Consider the following 18,811-nt stretch of genomic DNA (forward strand, 5'->3'; position numbering starts at 1 on the left):
CCTGGACTTACATTTTGCTATGGCCAACATTCCTGTGTCAAACATACCTTCCTAAAACATCTTACGTACTGGAAGTTGTGTTTTTTTACATTGTTTTTCCTCTCACATACTCTACTGTGTATGTACCTCTGTCATTTGAAGTCGATTCTGTGTCGCAACACATGAAATATATGAAGATTTTACTTTAAGTCACTGTACAGTCTTCATTTAAGAATATACACATTCACACTAATATGGTTCTGGATAACATCATTGCCTTTATGACCAGTGGAAATAATCATCACATCATTCAGTTTAAACATCGTAGTCTTCCTAAATCTTGCTTTCTAACGCCATATGGCCAATCACAAAAAGCGTTTCTGGGACAGATGGCCAATGGCAATGACCTTTACTCAAAGCAGGGTTAAGCCTAGGAAGACAACTAGAAGATTAGTCTCTTCTCACCCATGAGTGCCCTCAGAGTAAGAATAACGTGAAACGGAGGACGTGAAAAACAAGAGGGATGTGATTAAGATGAGGGGAAAAATTGCTCATTGAAGTTTCCTGATCAAAACATTTATGTCTATTTCAATTTGGTTACTTTTTTTGACACGGTAGGTTCTCATCTTTAGAACAAGCCAAAATCTGCAGCACAGTACTATTAAATATTACATGTTATCAGATGATATAATGTAGGAAAAAAATAGCTACATTACAATATTCGTTGCAAAGTTTCAAAAAAGATTCATCCTGACATCAACATCAGAGCAATGTTAAACAAAGCCACAGGACTGATGCTGCCATGTCAGTAAGTTTAGCAGACATTCTGGCCATGTCTGACCCATAAATTCACCAGGCAAGTAAAGCAGTGACAAGCTTTACTCCATTAGCAAACAGAAATCTTCTTAGCATGGCCTGATTTGTGGATGTGGCAGCAAGCCTGGAGGTGGATGAATCCAATGCCACTTTAGGCTCCTCAATGATTTTCCAAAATTCACATCCTTTTCATAATCAATTATATTATTTTTTCAATGATGGCACTTAAATAATGATGATGCTGAGTTATAAATAGATTTTTATTTATTTGGGTTTCTGTACCGTAATGCTGTGGCTGCATTTAAAAACATTTTTAAAAAAAAATAGATTTGCCTAATAATTATTAATTTATGGCTGTTGGGATGTTTATCATATATGGACATTACATAAAGAAATAAGATATAATGTAGGTCAATATTATAGATATTTTTAAAAAGCCCTTCTCATCAGTATTATTTGCTGTAGATCCTTATAATATGGTGGCAGATTTTAAGTTTTGTTTTCCACTTGATACTGTCTAGACCTCTGATTTCTTAAGTCCATTCCTTAAATGCCCCAAAATTTGAAGCTTTAAGGAAAATGACATTGTGTGTGCATCTGGCTGTTAACATGCTCTTTGCCTTGAAATTTTTTTCCTTTTCCACACTTTTTAATTTAGTCAAATATACAAAGCCTAAGCCTAAGCACTTGTAGGAAGGGGCTTTAGAGACATAATTAAGAAGCCTGAGGGAAATAAGGCAGCTGTGGAAAGTGACAGAAAGTGAGAGTCTGACACACAAGCTTGTTTTGAACATCAGAGATGATGACATGATGATGGAGAAGTGTCACAAAAATGGACAACATGTATTATCTGCCACCAACCAGTAAATAGAAGAAGAAAGGTTAGAAGACCTCAGCTTCCCCATGCCCACACATGACACACAGAATGACCATGTGTTGTAAAAATATGGTGCTGATAAAACAAAGCAAGTGTATTTTTTATGGGATTATTACTTTACTAATGTACTTTACTTTATTTTGCGAAGATACACAGCAGATTAATCCAAGTGTGATGAAGCAAGGAACTACCAAAGAATGATATTAAAAAGAACATATGCAACAGCAATTGTGAATGAACTGAGGCACCAAGAAATCCAAGATATGAGACTTTGCAACTGTGTTACACAGCAGACTACAAGAGTGCTTGAGTTTAACAAAGCCTGCTATATGTGAATGTGTGTGTGTGTGTGTGCACGCAAACACTGGTACATTTGTAGGAGATGGAAATGAGTAGGGATGGGATGAAACAGAGAAATAAACTGTTTAATGTAACATCATGATGTTCAAAACAATGTTTTACTCATTTTGTAGCACGGACAATAGAAAAACCTTTATTATAGTTGTCCACTAAGTGGCGCTAAAGACTATAAGAGTGTGTGTTCACATGTCTTCACCAAACTGCACATCTTTGTTATTCTGGTAAATATTTAACAAATCTACCTTTGGTATAAATAAAGTAGCCTGAACCTGATATTTGGCTTCACTAGAATAATGTCATGCCCTCAATGGATATTCATTGTTACTACACACAGTAATAGCAATCAAGCAATGTATGATGAGTCTCTCCTGAAGGCACTGTGATGTCTGATACTTCTGCCTTCTTTTATTTAGGTTCTTGGGACGTTGCTCGCTCCTCAACCTTATTCCAGCTCAAAGACAATATACATAAGTCCACATGCTTTCACTTACAGGTGCAACGTGTAAAATGTGAAAGATTTTACTTGAAGTTGTATCAAAGTCTGCATCTGCAGATGCATATATGTTTTTGATTGATATTGTCATTTAAAATAAAACAAAATAACTATTATTATCATTCATGTCAGTCTCCTTACATCTCTCAAAAAACTAAAGCTGTGAATTCTGCTAGACATACAGTATATTTCAATTCAACTCAATTCAATTCAATTTATTTGTATAGTGCCAAATCTCAGTACAAATCATCTCAAGACACTTTACAAAAACAAAAAACCCAACAAATCCCTTTGAACAAGCACTTGGCGACAGTGGAGAGGAAAAACTCCCTTTAACGGAAGAAAAAACCTCCAGCAGAACCAGGCTCAGTTTGGGCGGCCATCTGCCTCGACCGGTTGGGGTGAGTGGATAGAGGAGAGAGAAAAGAACAGCAACAATAAACAACAAATAGACACTGCAGGTTGGTGGGACCAGTAACTGCACATCAGTAATATAAGGCAATAATTCTTTTTCTGAAGAAGAATAAATGCCATTACATTAAAAAAAAAAAAAAAAAAAACTACTAAGGGGCTATAAAAGGTGTGGTCTGAAAGCAGCACAGACACTTTAATACAATTGTATATTAAATATATTAAACTATTAAACTGGTTGCTTATCTCAATAAGGCTCATCTGGTTCTGTCTATTTGAAAAAGTGGGAGGGCAAGAAGTACTTACAAAATGTGACTGTGAAATCTCAAAACTTCCCTTGAAACAAAATTTTATAAGCAAGGACTTCACTATCTGAACTTGTCATCCTACAGCCCCGCCTTGTGGAATAATACGGTTATTACTATTTTTGAAGATTCGGATAAAAATATAATAGTCATTTAATAGCAGTTTATGTCGTGAATTTGACTAAATCTATTGTACCCAGCCAACCTCTTATAAAAACTGCAGGATTCATTCTGATCTCTACCAAATTTTAAAATAAATTAATTACACCTGAATGAGCAAAGGCGTGACAACAAGGTCAATACATAAAAAATAAGAAAACATAATTAGTGCATTGCAGAGCTATAGCAGAGATTAAAAACAGAGGTTTTACCTTGTAGTTTTTGTTGCTCTGAGGAGAAACAACTGAGCGCATATTCTGTTCATGTAAACAAACGACTTTTATTCTGAAAAGATATTCCAGGAATGTAGAGTAAGCTCTGCCTTTGTTACCAACCTTACTAGATCAGATTGATTTCCTGTTTTTTATTTATTTTATCTTTTATTCTTATTTGTGCTTTACTTGGCTGTTGATGGATTATTTACTTGTATTATAATGTAGAACAGAAAATAAGACCGATACTAACTTCCAGGTTGGCCTATAAGTACGTCATCCAGACGTCACTAACGCAGACTGTACGTAAAGATACGTGTGTAAAAACAGCCTGTGCACTTCATTCACTAAACGGTGGCTAACACAACCTTGGTATATATTAGTAAACATTAGTTTGCAAGTGTAGATGCGCAAATGAACGTGAGCATGTGCGGCGGACACCGGGCGCTGCCGCCGTGGATGGAAAAAACAGAGAAGAAAGAAAAGGAGCCGCGAAAGAAACGGAGGTAACTGACTGAACAACGTGACGTCCGGGCTTCAAGCTTCAGTTAAAGACCGTGAAAGTCTTTTTGTTTTATATTTGTTTGTTTCCAGGGTCGTTTTCTACTGTATGAACGAGAAAGAGCTGGTAGAAACTGCTGCTTCGCTTCTTGGTTCCTCCGAGAATGTGGCTGCGCTGACTGACCAGAAGGTGGTGCTGCTTTCTCTGCTCCTCATTGATCCACACCGGAAAAACTGCAAAAAACAGTTTTTTGGTGGTAACACAACAGCAACAGCAACAGCAACAGCAACAATAATAATAATACAGGGTATACAGATTTAAGAATAAATCAATGTGTGAATGGATTAACTACAAAAATAAAACAATAAACTATGTTATAAAACAAATATTTATATTGATAACTGTATACAAAACATTTTTGTTCACTCATAGTAACCTATATAAACCTAATATAAACCTGCAATAATAAAAAGTACTATATACTTCATTTTTCACCATTTTATCAAGTGGATGTAAGACATTTAAAGTTTTTGTGTGAATCATGAGTGCTTCCCTGCCCACACAGGACGAGGCCGAGGCACGAGACGCCACTGTGAAGCCTAAGGAGAAGCCTGTTTCTGCAGCAACAAAAACAAAGCCAGAGACTGAGGCTTTAGAGGAGGAGGCCTCAGACTGCAGTGATGCTCAAGAGAGCACTTATGTTTCAGAAGCAGACCTGGACATTACAGAGGTGGAAACGTTGCCCTATACTGGGTGCCTGCAGCATAAAGGACCTCAGTCTGAGAGGTCAGAACGAGTTCAGGACCAAAGCCGTCTCATGAACATGGAACTGGAGACTGAGAAAGCGGAGGAGTGTTCACAGATGCCAACAACTGCAGTAGGTGATGATAATGCCTTACGGCTTGTGCGGGAAATTTTTTTCACCCGATGACTTGAATGTTACTGAAATTTGTGCACTTATCTCTGTAGCATTATGAAGTTTGTAGTTGTGCTTCTTCAAAAGCAATGATTGGACTGTCTTATGAAATTGTAATTTGGTTCTCATTCTTCTCAAGAGAGAAGTTTTCTGTGGTGGAAAAACTTGACAGAGTGCAGTGCTGATGTCCGTGGGATGTAAAATTTGCCACAGATACATAGAAAATAGTATTACATTACATGACATGACATTAATAAACACTGACATCAGCATGACATCTGCATTGAAACAAGTACACAGTGTGGCTTCATAAATCCCATGCACATCATCTTGATTTAAGACTCGATTCTTAAATATGAACATTTTGCTGACAGTTTTAGCCTGAAACCCTGGACCCCTTTGATGCTGCATGTGAAACAAACCGACTGTTGTAAAGTTTCATTACATCACCACAGATGTTTAGTGGTAGAGAGACATGCTCAGTGTACTTCAGACTTTGTTGTATAGCTGAGGCATGAAGCTGTTAATTTTTGTCTCAGGGTAGCACCAGTAGTATATTCAGCATATTTTGGCCTTAGACAAAAGTGAAAGTGGCTGATGAAGCCTTGACCCAGGAGACTGAAATGTCACTGAAACATGAATATCCAGAGTGGAAATTCCTTCACAGAGAAAACAGCCACGGCTCAAGTCTGATTAGGACCTTTGACCTGTAGATTTGTAGACATGGAGAAGCAGCATTTCAGTTTTATGGAGCTAAAATCTGAAATAGTCTTCCTGATGATGTTAGACAAGCCTCATCTCTGCCAATGTTCAAGTCCAAGCTAAAAACTTTTTAGCACAGCATATGAGAACTGAAACTGTTTGATCTAAGATGTTTTATCTGCACTCATTCTCCTTAATTTTATTTCAAGTTCATTTTTTACTAATTGCTGTCCCCTGTTTTGATTTTTGCATATGTACTCTTATCTTTTATTTCTTTAAAGCACTTTGAATTACTCTGTGTATGAATTGTGCTATACAAATAAACTTGCCTTACCTAGATGTAATATTGACCTGTAGAGGTTATATTGTAAATACAACCATAACTATGTTTGTTAGCATATACTGCAAAAAACAAGAATTTAACTTAGAAAATTGCCTATAAATTCAACGTTTTAGCCTTGCATCAGATGGTTGCCAGTTTCTTAGCTTATCACAATTGTGCTACATCAGAAGTTTAATATTTAACATACAGTAAGTAGATCAGTTGACCATCATGACCATGGTGAACTTAACATAAATCAGGGTATCTGCAGGTTTCTAAGAACTAGATTTAAGACTTTTTAAGACCTTTTTAATACCACGCTGAATGAAATTTAAGACCAATTTTGTAGAAATAAAATAAAACATCCCACAATACAACCAATTCCCATAACACACTGTTTATTGATATAAAGTGTTTACACACCTTTTGATTTATTGAGTAAAACAAAAATAAAATGCCAGGTGTTTTCGGGCATGTTTCTGCAGCCGCTTTGTCTTATTCACACCGCATGTGGGTCTCCAAAGCTTTCATACCCATTGTTCTGAGTTTTACATTTTTTTGCACAGCCTGCACCGGACCTCGAACACGTTGCCACTAACGGGACTTAACCACGGCGCAAAATTAGGGTTTTGTAACCAACTGTCATTAAATTTACATTTACCCATGGTAAAAGACTAAAAACTTTCCCACGGTTCACGCAGCTGCCGGAAAGCATGTGTTAAATAAACTCCCCTCAAACGCGTATTTTAGTTGTTCCGCCTATTTCGTTCTGCGTAAAAAATACTCGAAAGGATTTCAAACTGATTTCAAGATGAAAATAAAATCTTAAAGGGGTCTGTTAGATTTCATTTTAAGACATTTGAAACGCGAATTTAAGACATTTTAATGCTAATTAGGGCCTTAGTTTTATAATATGAAATTTAAGACTTTTTAAGGATCCGAGGACACCCTGATAAATGAGTGTTGACTTTGAAACTTAGGTGTGGCTGGTTTTGTATTTAATAGTCACAGCTGGATATTAATTTTAACTACATAAATACAGCGGTGTAGTTTGCATTGTTTACTTCTTGATATGACGAAAGAGGTCTGTCTAGCTCGGGAGGTGTTGTGGTCTAGGCTGGGGCTGGAGGTGGCGCCGTTCACAGACCATGAACGCGCACGCTGCAGAGCTCCGTACTGGTGCGGACTTCTCCAAGTCGAAATCATCTACAACTTTATCCACTTTTACTGCAACGCAAAGAGCTTCGAAAGGTTGGTTACATGCTGCTGACGGTTCTATGAGTGTGAGCTGTTTTTACTGCTCTAGTCTGTTCATCCATCTGCAACACTGTTTCCCCACTGACCAGCAATATTTAGCGATTGTCGCGGGGATAACGTTTGTGTATAATATTTTCATCGGATAACCTGTCATGTTGTTAAAACTGGTTGAACGTAATGTGCGTAGGGATCCATGTCTCTGTCAGCCCAATTGGAACAAGGTGTGGATGGTTTACAGAATAAAAAGAAAACAGAAATAAAGGGAAACCATAACCATAAACTCTTTTCAGGGGCTGTTAAGTGATATTAAGGAACAGGAAATTTCAGTGCACATGTCTAAACGTGTCCCGAATCTACTTTTTGTAAAATTAAGACCTGACAGTAGGCAGGCAGAGCAAGAAAGAAGTAACTTAACCTTTGGCATCCCAAAAACATTCATTATGCAGACAGTCAAATTCCCACGCTGCATAGATCATGCTGTACATGGGAAGAGCAAAGGACAACATTACCAAAACTGAAAAACTAGAACACTATAAGTATTTTTAACAACTTTAAAGTTTGTCATTTTATATTCTTGAACAATGGCATATTTATGAAAAACAGCTCCAATTTCACATATGATGCTACAACCACAAGAGTTTTATTCAACATCCTGCTTAAAAAAATAATTTGCTTCTAACAACTGTTCCAGAATTGATTTTCACATTTACTTATTTAAAACCATTTTATTGTCATTCTGCACTTCTCTTCAGGCTCATCATGGGAAACAAGGTCAGCAGAAAGCAAGACGCCCCTGCCAACAGCGATGAAACTGAACAGAAGACTGGAGAAGAGTCTGGGATAGCACAGACTCAGGAGAATGTTGAGATAGTGTGTCTACATGCAGAGGTGGGGGAGTCAATCACAGAAGTGCCATGTTTACCCTCTGAAGAATGCACATTAGAGTTAAAGGATGGTGCCAAAAGAGTCACACAGAATTATGCTGAACCAGAGCCAGTCCAACCTGAGGTTCTGACCTCAGTGAGCAAGCCACCCACAAACTCAGAACCTGCTTCCGAAGCTAAGCCTGTTCCAGAACCAGGCCAAGAACCAGAAGTCACCTCAAATCTGGAGTCAGAAACTGAGGAAATTTCTGAGCCCAGCTCTGAGCAAGTGCTAGACTCAGTTGAAGCTCTGGAGCAGCAGACAGACATGCTTATCCAACAGTCTCTGCTCGAACCAGTGTTTTCTTTACCCGTTTTGGGAAACAAGGGTTTCCCTGATGTAACTCCCAAACCTGTCAATACTCCTCCCTCCCCAGCTCCCATTCCCACCCCAGTTAATGCAGGGGAGCCCTCAGAGACTCCGGTGACCAAGACATGCCAAGACAGTGCTAAAGCTGCTGAGATTTCCAAGACTGAGCCAGAAAAGCCAACACCTTAGGAAAAGCCGATAGAAGCTACAGAAAATCTGGAACAGCTTGAGAGTGACATCAATGAGGAAGGATCGATGGGCTCATGAAGAACTTGGAGCTGAAAGGAAATTACCTTGTCACTGACCTAATTTTCAGTGATGCCAAGATCCCTGATGACACTCCAATTACAGACATAAGCACATCCACTGAGCTGATGTTAATCTACTGAAGACAAATAAATATTATTGTATAAAACCATCTTAACATGACTTCTGATAGTCACAATTAGGTTTTTTTCTTACTTAAGTGACAGCTTTCAAAATGAATCATATGTGCTTCTGGAGCAAACATATGTGTGTAATTATACATTTACTGTTGGACAATAGAGATCTTCCTCTATGCAAATGCACCAAGCAAGAATTTGAACATAGTCCTTGTATGGACTTGAAGAAAAAGGTACCAATGCTATAAACAAACAAAAAAAAAAAAATTCATGTTGATTTAGTAGAAAGGGAAAAGTAAAAGGTATTCTCATATGCATATGTGAGGTGATGCATAAGGACAGGAAAGGGACAGTAGCAATGCAACCAAATATAGACACACTACATAAAAACATCACTGTATACCAGCAGAATAGTGAAAAATTAATATAAACAAACATTTATGCCTTAACATAAAACCTGTTTGGAATGTCTAATCATCTAAGAATAAACAACTTCTTGTATTTTCAATATAAAGTGATTTTTTTTTTTTTTTTGCTGCAAAAGTAGCAGCTTGCTTGTGAAAATAAAACTATTATTCCATGTTTTATGGTCATGCTCCCTGCTTTTTATGATAAGAAACATTCTTACACATTTAAGTGTGGAGAATGGAAATGTCATTAACTGACCATAAAAGTCCAGATTTAAAGCATATCAGCTTGTCCCATCAGTGGACCGAATGGAGTCTTCCCCATTACAGAGCATGTTCTAGTACACGCATTATACAAATGAAAATCAATTTTCAAGCCAATACTGCAAAGACTGTATAAGAAAGAGAGCGCCTTCTCCCAGTCTCATGGGAGAGAAGATGAGAGGGGAGAGAGGAGGAGGGACAGATGAGGCCACATTCTTTCCAGAGGAAGGAGGCTTTCGGGGCCTGGGTCAAAAGTCTTCAGTGAGACTGCATTTCAGTCGATGAGAAATCTGCTCCGCACATGCCTCTCCCACCAAACTGCCCCCGTCTTCCCTGCATTATTATCACAACATCTGGAAAAATATCTACTCATTTTGCCAATTGGACAGAGATACTACATAATGTAGGAAGTGCTACTTTTCAATGTCATCAAGATGTACAAGTAGATACTCCATCTAACTAGCTTTTCCAAAAGACTATTTACTCTGTATTAGAACATCATGATATCTACACCAGTTCTACAATCTATAATCCTCCTGCTTCCAATAAACAACTTGTTTTGTCCAGTCACACCTAACCTCTACAGACTATGCCCCAGTGTGGCAACACACTGTTGAATCCCTATGGGCAGGAAGAGGCACTCCTTTACTAGCAATCTCAGTCAAGCTCTTTTAGTACAGTTAGCACACCGAGCTGCTTCTTGATGTAAAATCTGAAAACAGATAAAAAGCATGATTTGTTCTATTTGTAATTCTTGTCATTCCAGAGGCTTTGAGTTCAATAAACAAAACGTCTGGACTTTAAAAAAACTGCTGTACTGGTGTAAACGGATGCCAAAGACTTTCAGGGTAGGCCAAAACATTGTGCGGTGATTCATATTAAGGTGGTGCTACAACAAAACAAATCTTTGGTAAAATGGCCGATAGGCACAGGATATAATTCACTATAATTCACTCAAGATCTGCATTCATTCAACAGTGATTTTTTGGTTTGGTTTACTTTAAGTGACACTATGAACATATAGTGCCCTGTGATGGACCAGTGACCTGTCCAGGGTGTACCCCTGCCGTTCGCCCAAAGGTTAGGAATAAGCAGGTATAGATGATGGATGAACATACAGTGGGTACGGAAAGTATTCAGACCCCTTTAAATTTTTCACTCTTTGTGTCATTGCTGCCATTTGCCAAAATCAAAAAAGTTCATATTATTTCTCATTAATGTACACTCAGCACCCCATCTTGACAGAAAAAAACAGAAATGTAGACATTTTTGCAAATTTATTAAAAAAGAAAAACTGAAATATCACATGGTCATAAGTATTCAGACCCTTTGCAGTGACACTCATATTTAACTCACATGCTGTCCATTTCTTCTGATCCTCCTTGAGATGGTTCTGCTCCTTCATTGGAGTCCAGCTGTGTTTAATTAAACTGATTGGACTTGATTAGGAAAGGCACACACCTGTCTATATAAGACCTTACAGCTCACAGTGCATGTCAGAGCAAATGAGAATCATGAGGTCGAAGGAACTGCCCAAGGAGCTCAGAGACAGAATTGTGGCAAGGCTCAGATCTGGCCAAGGTTACAAAAGAATTTCTGCAGCACTCAATGTTCCTAAGAGCACAGTGGCCTCCATAATCCTCAAATGTAAAAAGTTTGGGACGACCAGAACTCTTCCTAGACCTGGCCGTCCAGTCAAACTGAGCAATCTTGGGAGAAGAGCCTTGGTGAGAGAGGTAAAGAAGAACCCAAAGATCACTGTGGCTGAGCTCCAGAGATGCAGTATGGAAATGGGAGAAAGTTCCACAAAGTCAACTATCACTGCAGCCCTCCACCAGTCGGGGCTTTATGGCAGAGTGGCCCAACGGAAGCCTCTCCTCAGTGCAAGACACATGAAAGCCCGCATAGAGTATGCCAAAAAACACATGAAGGACTCCCAGACTATGAGAAATAATATTCTCTGGTCTGATGAGACCAAGATTAAACTTTTTGGTGTTAATTCTAAGCGGTATGTGTGGAGAAAACCAGGCACTGCTCATCACCTGCCCAATACAATCCCTACAGTGAAACATGGTGGTGGGAGCATCATGTTGTGGGGGTGTTTTTCAGCTGCAGGGACAGGACGACTGGTTGCAATTGAAGGAAAGATGAATGCGGCCAAGTACAGAGATATCTTGGAAGAAAACCTCTACCAGAGTGCTCAGGACCTCAGACTGGGCCGAAGGTTCACGTTTCAACAGGACAATGACCCTAAGCACACAGCTAAAATAACAACGGAGTGGCTTCGGAACAACTCTGTGACCGTTCTTGAAAGGCCCAGCCAGAGCCCCGACCTAAACCCAATTGAGCATCTCTGGAGAGACCTGAAAATGGTTGTCCACCAACGTTCACCATCCAACCTGACAGAACTGGAGAGGATCTGCAAGGAAGAATGGCAGAGGATCCCCAAATCCAGGTGTGAAACACTTGTTGCATCATTCCCAAGAAGACTCATGGCTGTACTAGCTCAAAAGGGTGCTTCTACTCAATACTGAGCACAGGGGCTGAATACTTATGACCATGTGATATTTCAGTTTTTCTTTTTTAATAAATATGTAAAGATTTCTACATTTCTGTTTTTTTCTGTCAAGATGGGGTGCTGAGTGTACATTAATGAAAAATAAAATGAACTTTTTTTGATTTTGGCAAATGGCTGCAATGACACAAAGAGTAAAAGAACAATCCCAGGTTTCTTTTCAGCACTGTAGCCAGGCTGACAAAAAGTCACAGCTCCGTTGAGCCCAGTGTTCCCTTAGCTCTCAGCAGTGATGAATTTATGAGTTTCTTTACAAATAAAATAACTATTAGAGATAAAATTCAGCAGATGCTTCCTATACCTGCAATAAATGAATCTTTTACTACAGTAGCTCTTGATACATCTGTAGGACCTCAGTTATGTTTAGACTGCTTCTCTCCTATAGATCTGTCTGAATTTACATCAGTAGTTGCTTCATCGAAATCATCAACGTGTCTCTTGGACCCCATCCCGACTAGACTGCTTAAAGGCACCCTGCCATTAATGAACTCATCTTTATTGGACTTGGTAAATTTATTTCTAGTATCAGGCTACGTACCACAGGCCTTTAAGACTGCAGTAATCAAACCTTTACTCAAAAAGCCTAGTCTTGATCCAGGAGTCTTGGCTAATTATAGACCAATATCCAACCTGCCATTTATTTCTAAAATCCTAGAAAAAGCTGTTGCTAAGCAGCTATCAGACCACTTACACAGGAATGAACTATTTGAAGATTTCCAATCAGGATTTAGAGCACATCATAGTACAGAAACAGCACTGTTGAAAGTTACCAACGATCTTCTCTTAGCCTCAGATAATGGACTTGTTTCGATACTTGTCCTCCTAGACCTTAGTGCAGCATTCGACACCATTGACCACAACATCTTATTACAGAGACTGGAGCATGTGATTGGTATCAGAGGAACAGCGTTAAAGTGGTTCCAATCCTATTTATCAGACAGATTCCAGTTTGTTCATGTCCATGATGAACCTTCCACACGAACAAAAGTTAGTTATGGAGTTCCACAAGGCTCCGTGCTAGGACCGATTCTGTTCACCCTGTACATGCTTCCTTTAGGATATATCATTAGGAAGCACTCTATTAATTACCACTGCTATGCGGATGACACTCAGTTATATCTATCTATTAAACCTGTTAGCACAAACCAGTTAACCAGACTTCAAGCCTGTCTAACTGACATAAAGGCCTGGATGACCAGTAACTTTTTACTTTTAAACTCGGAGAAAACAGAAGTCATTATATTTGGGCCTAAAAATCTCAGAAATAACTTTTCTAAAATTATAGCTACTCTAGATGGCATAGCCCTGGCCTCCAGCACTACTGTAAAAAACCTTGGAGTTATTTTTGACCAGGACATGTCCTTTAACTCACACATAAAACAAATTTCTAGAACTGCATTCTTTCACCTGCGCAACATTTCCAAAATTAGGAACATCCTGTCTCAAAATGATGCAGAAAAACTAGTCCATGCATTTGTTTCCTCAAGGCTAGATTACTGTAACTCATTACTATCTGGATGTCCTAATATCTTAATAAAAAGCCTCCAATTAATCCAGAATGCCGCAGCCAGAGTCCTGACAGGAACTAGCAAGAGAGATCATATTTCTCCTATATTGGCTTCTCTTCATTGGCTCCCTGTAAAATATAGAATTTAAAATCCTTCTTCTCACATACAAATCCCTTCATAATCAAGCTCCTTCATACCTTAAAGACCTCATAGTACCATATTATCTCAATAGACCACTTCGCTCTCAGAGTGCAGGCCTACTTGTGGTTCCCAGAGTTCTCAAAAGCAGAATGGGAGGCAGAGCCTTTAGCTATCAAGCTCCTCTCCTGTGGAACCAGCTCTCAGCCTGGGTTCAGGAGGCAGACACTCTCTGTACTTTTAAGGCTAGACTTAAAACCTTCCTCTTTGACAAAGCATATAGTTAGGGCTGGCTTCAGGCAACCCTGAACCATCCCTTAGTTAGTTATGCTGCTATAGGCCTAGACTGCCCGAGGACCATCGGTGCACTGAGCTCCCTACCCTAACCCTAACACTCCCTTTCTTTCCCCTTTCTTCCTCTCCTCCCACCTCATGTATATTCCACCATTGAATGTCACTAACCTTGTGCTCTCTCTCTCTCCCCTAGTTTGTGCTCTCTCCCTCTCTCTCTGTACCTTCTGCAGGTGTCCCTGGTCCTGGAGCTGTTTATCGCTGATGTGCAGTTACTGGCCCCACCAACTTGCAGTGTCTATTTGTTGTTTATTGTTGCTGTTCTTTTCTCTCTGCTCTATCCACTCACCCCAACCGGTCGAGGCAGATGGCCGCCCAAACTGAGCCCGGTTCTGCTGGAGGTTTTTTTCTTCCGTTAAAGGGAGTTTTTTCCTCTCCACTGTCGCCAAGTGCTTGCTCATAAGGGAATTGTTGGGTTTTTAGTTTTAGTTTTTGTAAAGTGCCTTGAGATGATTTGTATAGTGATTTGGCGCTATACAAATAAAGTTGAATTGAATTAAAAAATTTAAAGGGGTCTGAATACTTTCCGTACCCACTGTATAGTACATTGTGTCTGCAGACTCTTGCCTACTCTTTTAACTCATTTGCCTACCTGCAAATGAGTTAAAAAGTTAATGAAATCCTTTTTACATAAATCAAAAATGTATTTGACTGAGAAAATGCTGAGAGAATTTTCTGAACTTTATTTTACATTTTCATGTGTTAATATAGAACAAAAACAATTAGCTATATCTATAATATCTAACACAAAAAAAAGCAAAAAACACTGCAGGAGCTGCTTTCAAAACAATGTAAGCAATATACAAAATAAGAGTTCAATATATTATATGGAGTGTATACAGCTTTGAATCATTTTACAATCAATGCAGTATTCTGAACTGGATGGAACAACAAAAGCTTAGATAAATCAACGCAATGGATTTATAGAGGACCATTATTAATGGGCTGTTCCAGGATCTCCGGACTAGGCACAGCCAGCATCCTGAGCTTTACCTTTCTGAAGGCAAAACAAGGGAAGAAAGTAAGGGATCAAATCTCGGTACAGTTTCACAGTAATCTTTAAGAAAAAAAAAGAAGAAAGGTTTTCTTTAATTACCATTAGTCGCCTGTATTTCTTGGCTAAATCAACATTGGTTCGTCCAGGTTGGAAGGGATATGACCATAAGATGGAGTTCCAGGAGAAGCCAAATGTCTTTACACCCCTCAGCAAGTAATGAACCTCCTCATGGCTGAAGTCCTTCCTCCTCCGTCTCTAAAAATAATAAGAAAAAACAAAATTTTGAGAAGAGATTACAATCTGTGATATGGACAGAAGAGTATAGATTATGGGACAAATCATGCACTACTCTGTGTATCAATAGGTGTATTACCTGTACTTCCTCTGTGCAGTTCAGCCTTTCAGGTATCTGACTGCAACACTGTGTTCATGCAAAGTAAAATATTCACCTTTTGAATTGGTTATTCCTATTTAAAATAATCTGCTCAAGCATCCCATTTGAGCTATGCAAACAGATTTTTGTTGATTATCATATTGCACTGAAATTAAAAGAAAAATCTGCTTTTCTGAAAACTAGAGAAAACATTTTGTTGTTCGCTGGTTAAACTAAAAACATGACAATCCTTTAAACATGGATTTAACAGTATGTTTTCAGGTTGGGTAATGGATGCAATTTTACTAACTTGTGGAAACACTGCAGCAGTAACTCATGTATAGTATCATATGTGGAGCGTCCCTGTAATTTGAAAGCCAGTTTTTTTTTTTTTTAAATTTGGTCAATTATGGGCAAATAAAATATTTTGTCTCCTTTGTCCCATTGTCTAGAATTGATTTGCTGGAGATTGCTTTAATGCACCACAGCAAACAGCCACACATGGCAATTAAAAGCAAAATAATTATTAATTAAACTACATTAATTTGTGAAATTCTTTTAAATTCTTACAGTGGAACAGCAATGTGTGCTTGTCTTAGGCTTATCATCAACACGATGACCACTTTTATTCTCTCCTCTTCTCTCTGTAACTGAAACATAAACATTTTTCTATGTGTTTGTACTGTATGTGTGGAAAAGAGTGCAGCAGCCCCGATTTTGAAACTCACTCTGTTTCTCAACAACCACACCAACCTGACCCAGGCTTCTCTCCCTCATTCTCTCCTCATTGCATTACCTCACCCAGTATGGCAAAATACAGGTGTTGTAAAAACACTAATGACTGATCAGGCAACAGGAAGCAGGAGAGTACAGATTTAACAGAGAAAAGTTAAGTAGGGGAGAATAGAAAGACAGGAAAAAAGGCAAAAGTAGAAAGAGAAATAAAATGTCTACTGTGCAGTGGAAGAAAACATAAGCACTGGACATTTGACTTAAAGTGTATAAAAACACAAAATCACAGACTGACAGCACAGAACGACTTCACCACAGCGCCTCTTTTTCCATACTGCAACTTTTAGGCTACAGAAAGTCTGACTAAAAACATATGAATGGGCTAAGCATTAAAATGTGAGAAAAGTTGAATGGCAAATGTAACCACAAAACACACAACATACGTTGAATACATAGTACACGAATGTAAAAGAGTACAGAACGTAGAAAATTACAATGTGGAACACAGTAAAAATCGCAGTCTCACTATAATGTCACTAACATAAAAGCATTAGAACCCAACCTTTAAATCTTTCTCTTCCTCACTCACTCTTACACACACATTTATTTCTATCTTTATTAGGACACTCAGACAATTCATTAGGACTGCCAAATTTCCTAACTTTGCCAAAATGTCCTCATTTGGATGCAATTATGCTCAGAATAGTCCTAAGAACGGTAGAAATATGAGTACCGGTACACACACACACACACACACACACACACACACACACACACACACACACACACACACACACACACACACACACACACACACACACACACACAGAGTGTGAAACACAGCTGTGCTGCAACAACACTGGCTGCTATTCAACATTCCTTCTCTCTGGTTTTTCTGTTGCCAACACACTGCAGAGAAGAGTTCCCACCACAGGCTCGCAATCATAACATTCACACACAGTTAAAGCAATTTACTGCCAATATTCATATGTGAGAGCACATATTTACCTGCAGGAAGAGGTTGCCTTTTTAGGGGAGTCAGGCCAAAACCTGAGAGGAGGAGCAATAGAATCAGTGTTGTTGAATATGACAAATAGAATGGACAACAGTTAATCATATGTTGCTGTAATGCTTTCACATACTGTACATACTTGTCTTGTTATTGGTGGTGAACGGTTGTTTTTTATCCCTTTTATGCATTGGAGTCAAAGTGATGCCTGTGGTAGTTTGAAGAAAACCCAAAATAACACAATTAATAGTCATGCATATTTTTTGATTATGTATTTTCATAAAGTATTAAAAATGTTTATAGTTTACTGTTGATTTATAAAGTCTAAGCAGGCTCTATCCCTACAGCCATTCACAAGTTTTAGTCTTGTGTTATAGAGCTATATCAAAATAAATCTGTTGTATAATTCTTACCATTGTGTTTATTCCAGTGATGCTCTGGCAAAGAACTTTTGACTTTCCCTTCTTCTTTATTTATAGGAGTCAGGCAAAGCTCTTTTATAGTAAAGTAGAAATCAGATATTTAATAGCAGTAGTTAAAGACGACAGTGTGTATCTTACTAAGGATATTTAAGAAACAGCTTGAAATAATAGACAAAATACAAAAAAATAAAATGGATTGTTCCATTAAAAAAAAACAGCATATACCTACATAAATGAGTGATGTTTTCTTTTACATTACAAGTCCTCTCATATAATCAACACCAGACACAATCTCATATAATCATTTGTAAAGGTTTTATCAATGCATATAGTCACAGTTCCAACGACATGTGCCTAGCTTATAAACAACCTTTTTAGTATCAAGCAATAAAATGTGAGTTCAGCACAGTAATCATAATTCAGTGTAGCTACGTCATAGTGCATATAAGTGAAGTCTGAAATGTTGACTACTCCCATGCTTTAACATATATGTATTATATTTTCCTTGTGAGGAACCATAAGAGAATTTTGTGAGGTGACCATATCAGGAAGATTTAAGAAAAATGTAGCTGAAAAATTAATTCCTATTTAATATGTCCATTAGCAACCAGACTGACATCTGCATTAAACCAAAATATAAGTAAATTATATGAAACCTAGCTACAATTTTGGGATGTACCCAGACAGAAATAAATCAAAACAAAAAACTGCTCTAGGTTAGAACAACATTCAATTTCATAATGTTTTTTCACTTCAAAGGAACAATTAATTTGGCTTGACTGCACTTTCGCACAAATTGGATTGAGAATCTGGAACTATATCTTTTAATAAGGTGGTTTCACTGTGAAAAATTGTAATGATGAAGCCTCTTACCACTTAAGCAGTGGCTTCTTTGTGACTGTGCTGCTGCACCTCTGTCAGAGTTGTGGGCTGCCAGCTTCACAGTGTTGCTCTGGCATTCTCTTCTAAACAGAAGGTTGCCGTGATGAGTCCTGAATCGCTCTGTGGCCTCCTGAAGAACTTTGTGCATGTCACAGCTGTGAAGGCAGGAAGTTTGAAGACATGCAAACGTGCGACTGGTCATTTCCTCAAAAGGCAGCACACAGCC

At 38.4% G+C, this 18,811-nt stretch overlaps 2 protein-coding genes across 8 annotated transcripts in view; one reads left to right on the top strand and one right to left on the bottom strand.

Moving 5' to 3' along the window:
• The first annotated feature begins 7,111 nt into the window (after positions 1-7,111).
• Positions 7,112-9,175, top strand: LOC113132411 (diacylglycerol kinase kappa-like). The gene is made up of 2 exons (XM_026310437.2): positions 7,112-7,305; positions 8,064-9,175. Exons 1-2 carry the CDS (start codon positions 7,127-7,129, stop codon positions 8,731-8,733), a joined length of 849 nt encoding a protein of 282 aa, XP_026166222.1. The 5' UTR covers positions 7,112-7,126; the 3' UTR covers positions 8,734-9,175.
• Positions 9,176-14,624: 5,449 nt separating this feature from the next.
• terb1 (telomere repeat binding bouquet formation protein 1) overlaps positions 14,625-18,811 on the bottom strand; it is a 32,474-nt gene continuing 28,287 nt past the window's right edge. For 5 of the 7 annotated variants that reach the window (XM_026311638.2, XM_026311633.1, XM_026311635.2 and 2 more), the window contains 8 exons: positions 18,577-18,810; positions 17,695-17,775; positions 17,424-17,489; positions 17,281-17,322; positions 16,111-16,190; positions 15,541-15,588; positions 15,267-15,422; positions 14,625-15,167 (listed from right to left, as the gene is read on the bottom strand). In XM_026311638.2, the coding sequence (XP_026167423.1) occupies positions 15,135-15,167; positions 15,267-15,422; positions 15,541-15,588; positions 16,111-16,190; positions 17,281-17,322; positions 17,424-17,489; positions 17,695-17,775; positions 18,577-18,810 (740 nt within the window). In that variant the 3' untranslated portion in view covers positions 14,625-15,134. Of the gene's footprint in view, positions 15,168-15,266; positions 15,423-15,540; positions 15,589-16,110; positions 16,191-17,280; positions 17,323-17,423; positions 17,490-17,694; positions 17,776-18,576; position 18,811 lie in introns of those variants that run through there. The other 2 variants (XR_003295953.1, XM_026311637.1) reach the window with 2 other exon arrangements.

Source organism: Mastacembelus armatus, chromosome 6, assembly GCF_900324485.2.
Source record: "Mastacembelus armatus chromosome 6, fMasArm1.2, whole genome shotgun sequence".
NCBI lineage: Eukaryota > Metazoa > Chordata > Actinopteri > Synbranchiformes > Mastacembelidae > Mastacembelus > Mastacembelus armatus.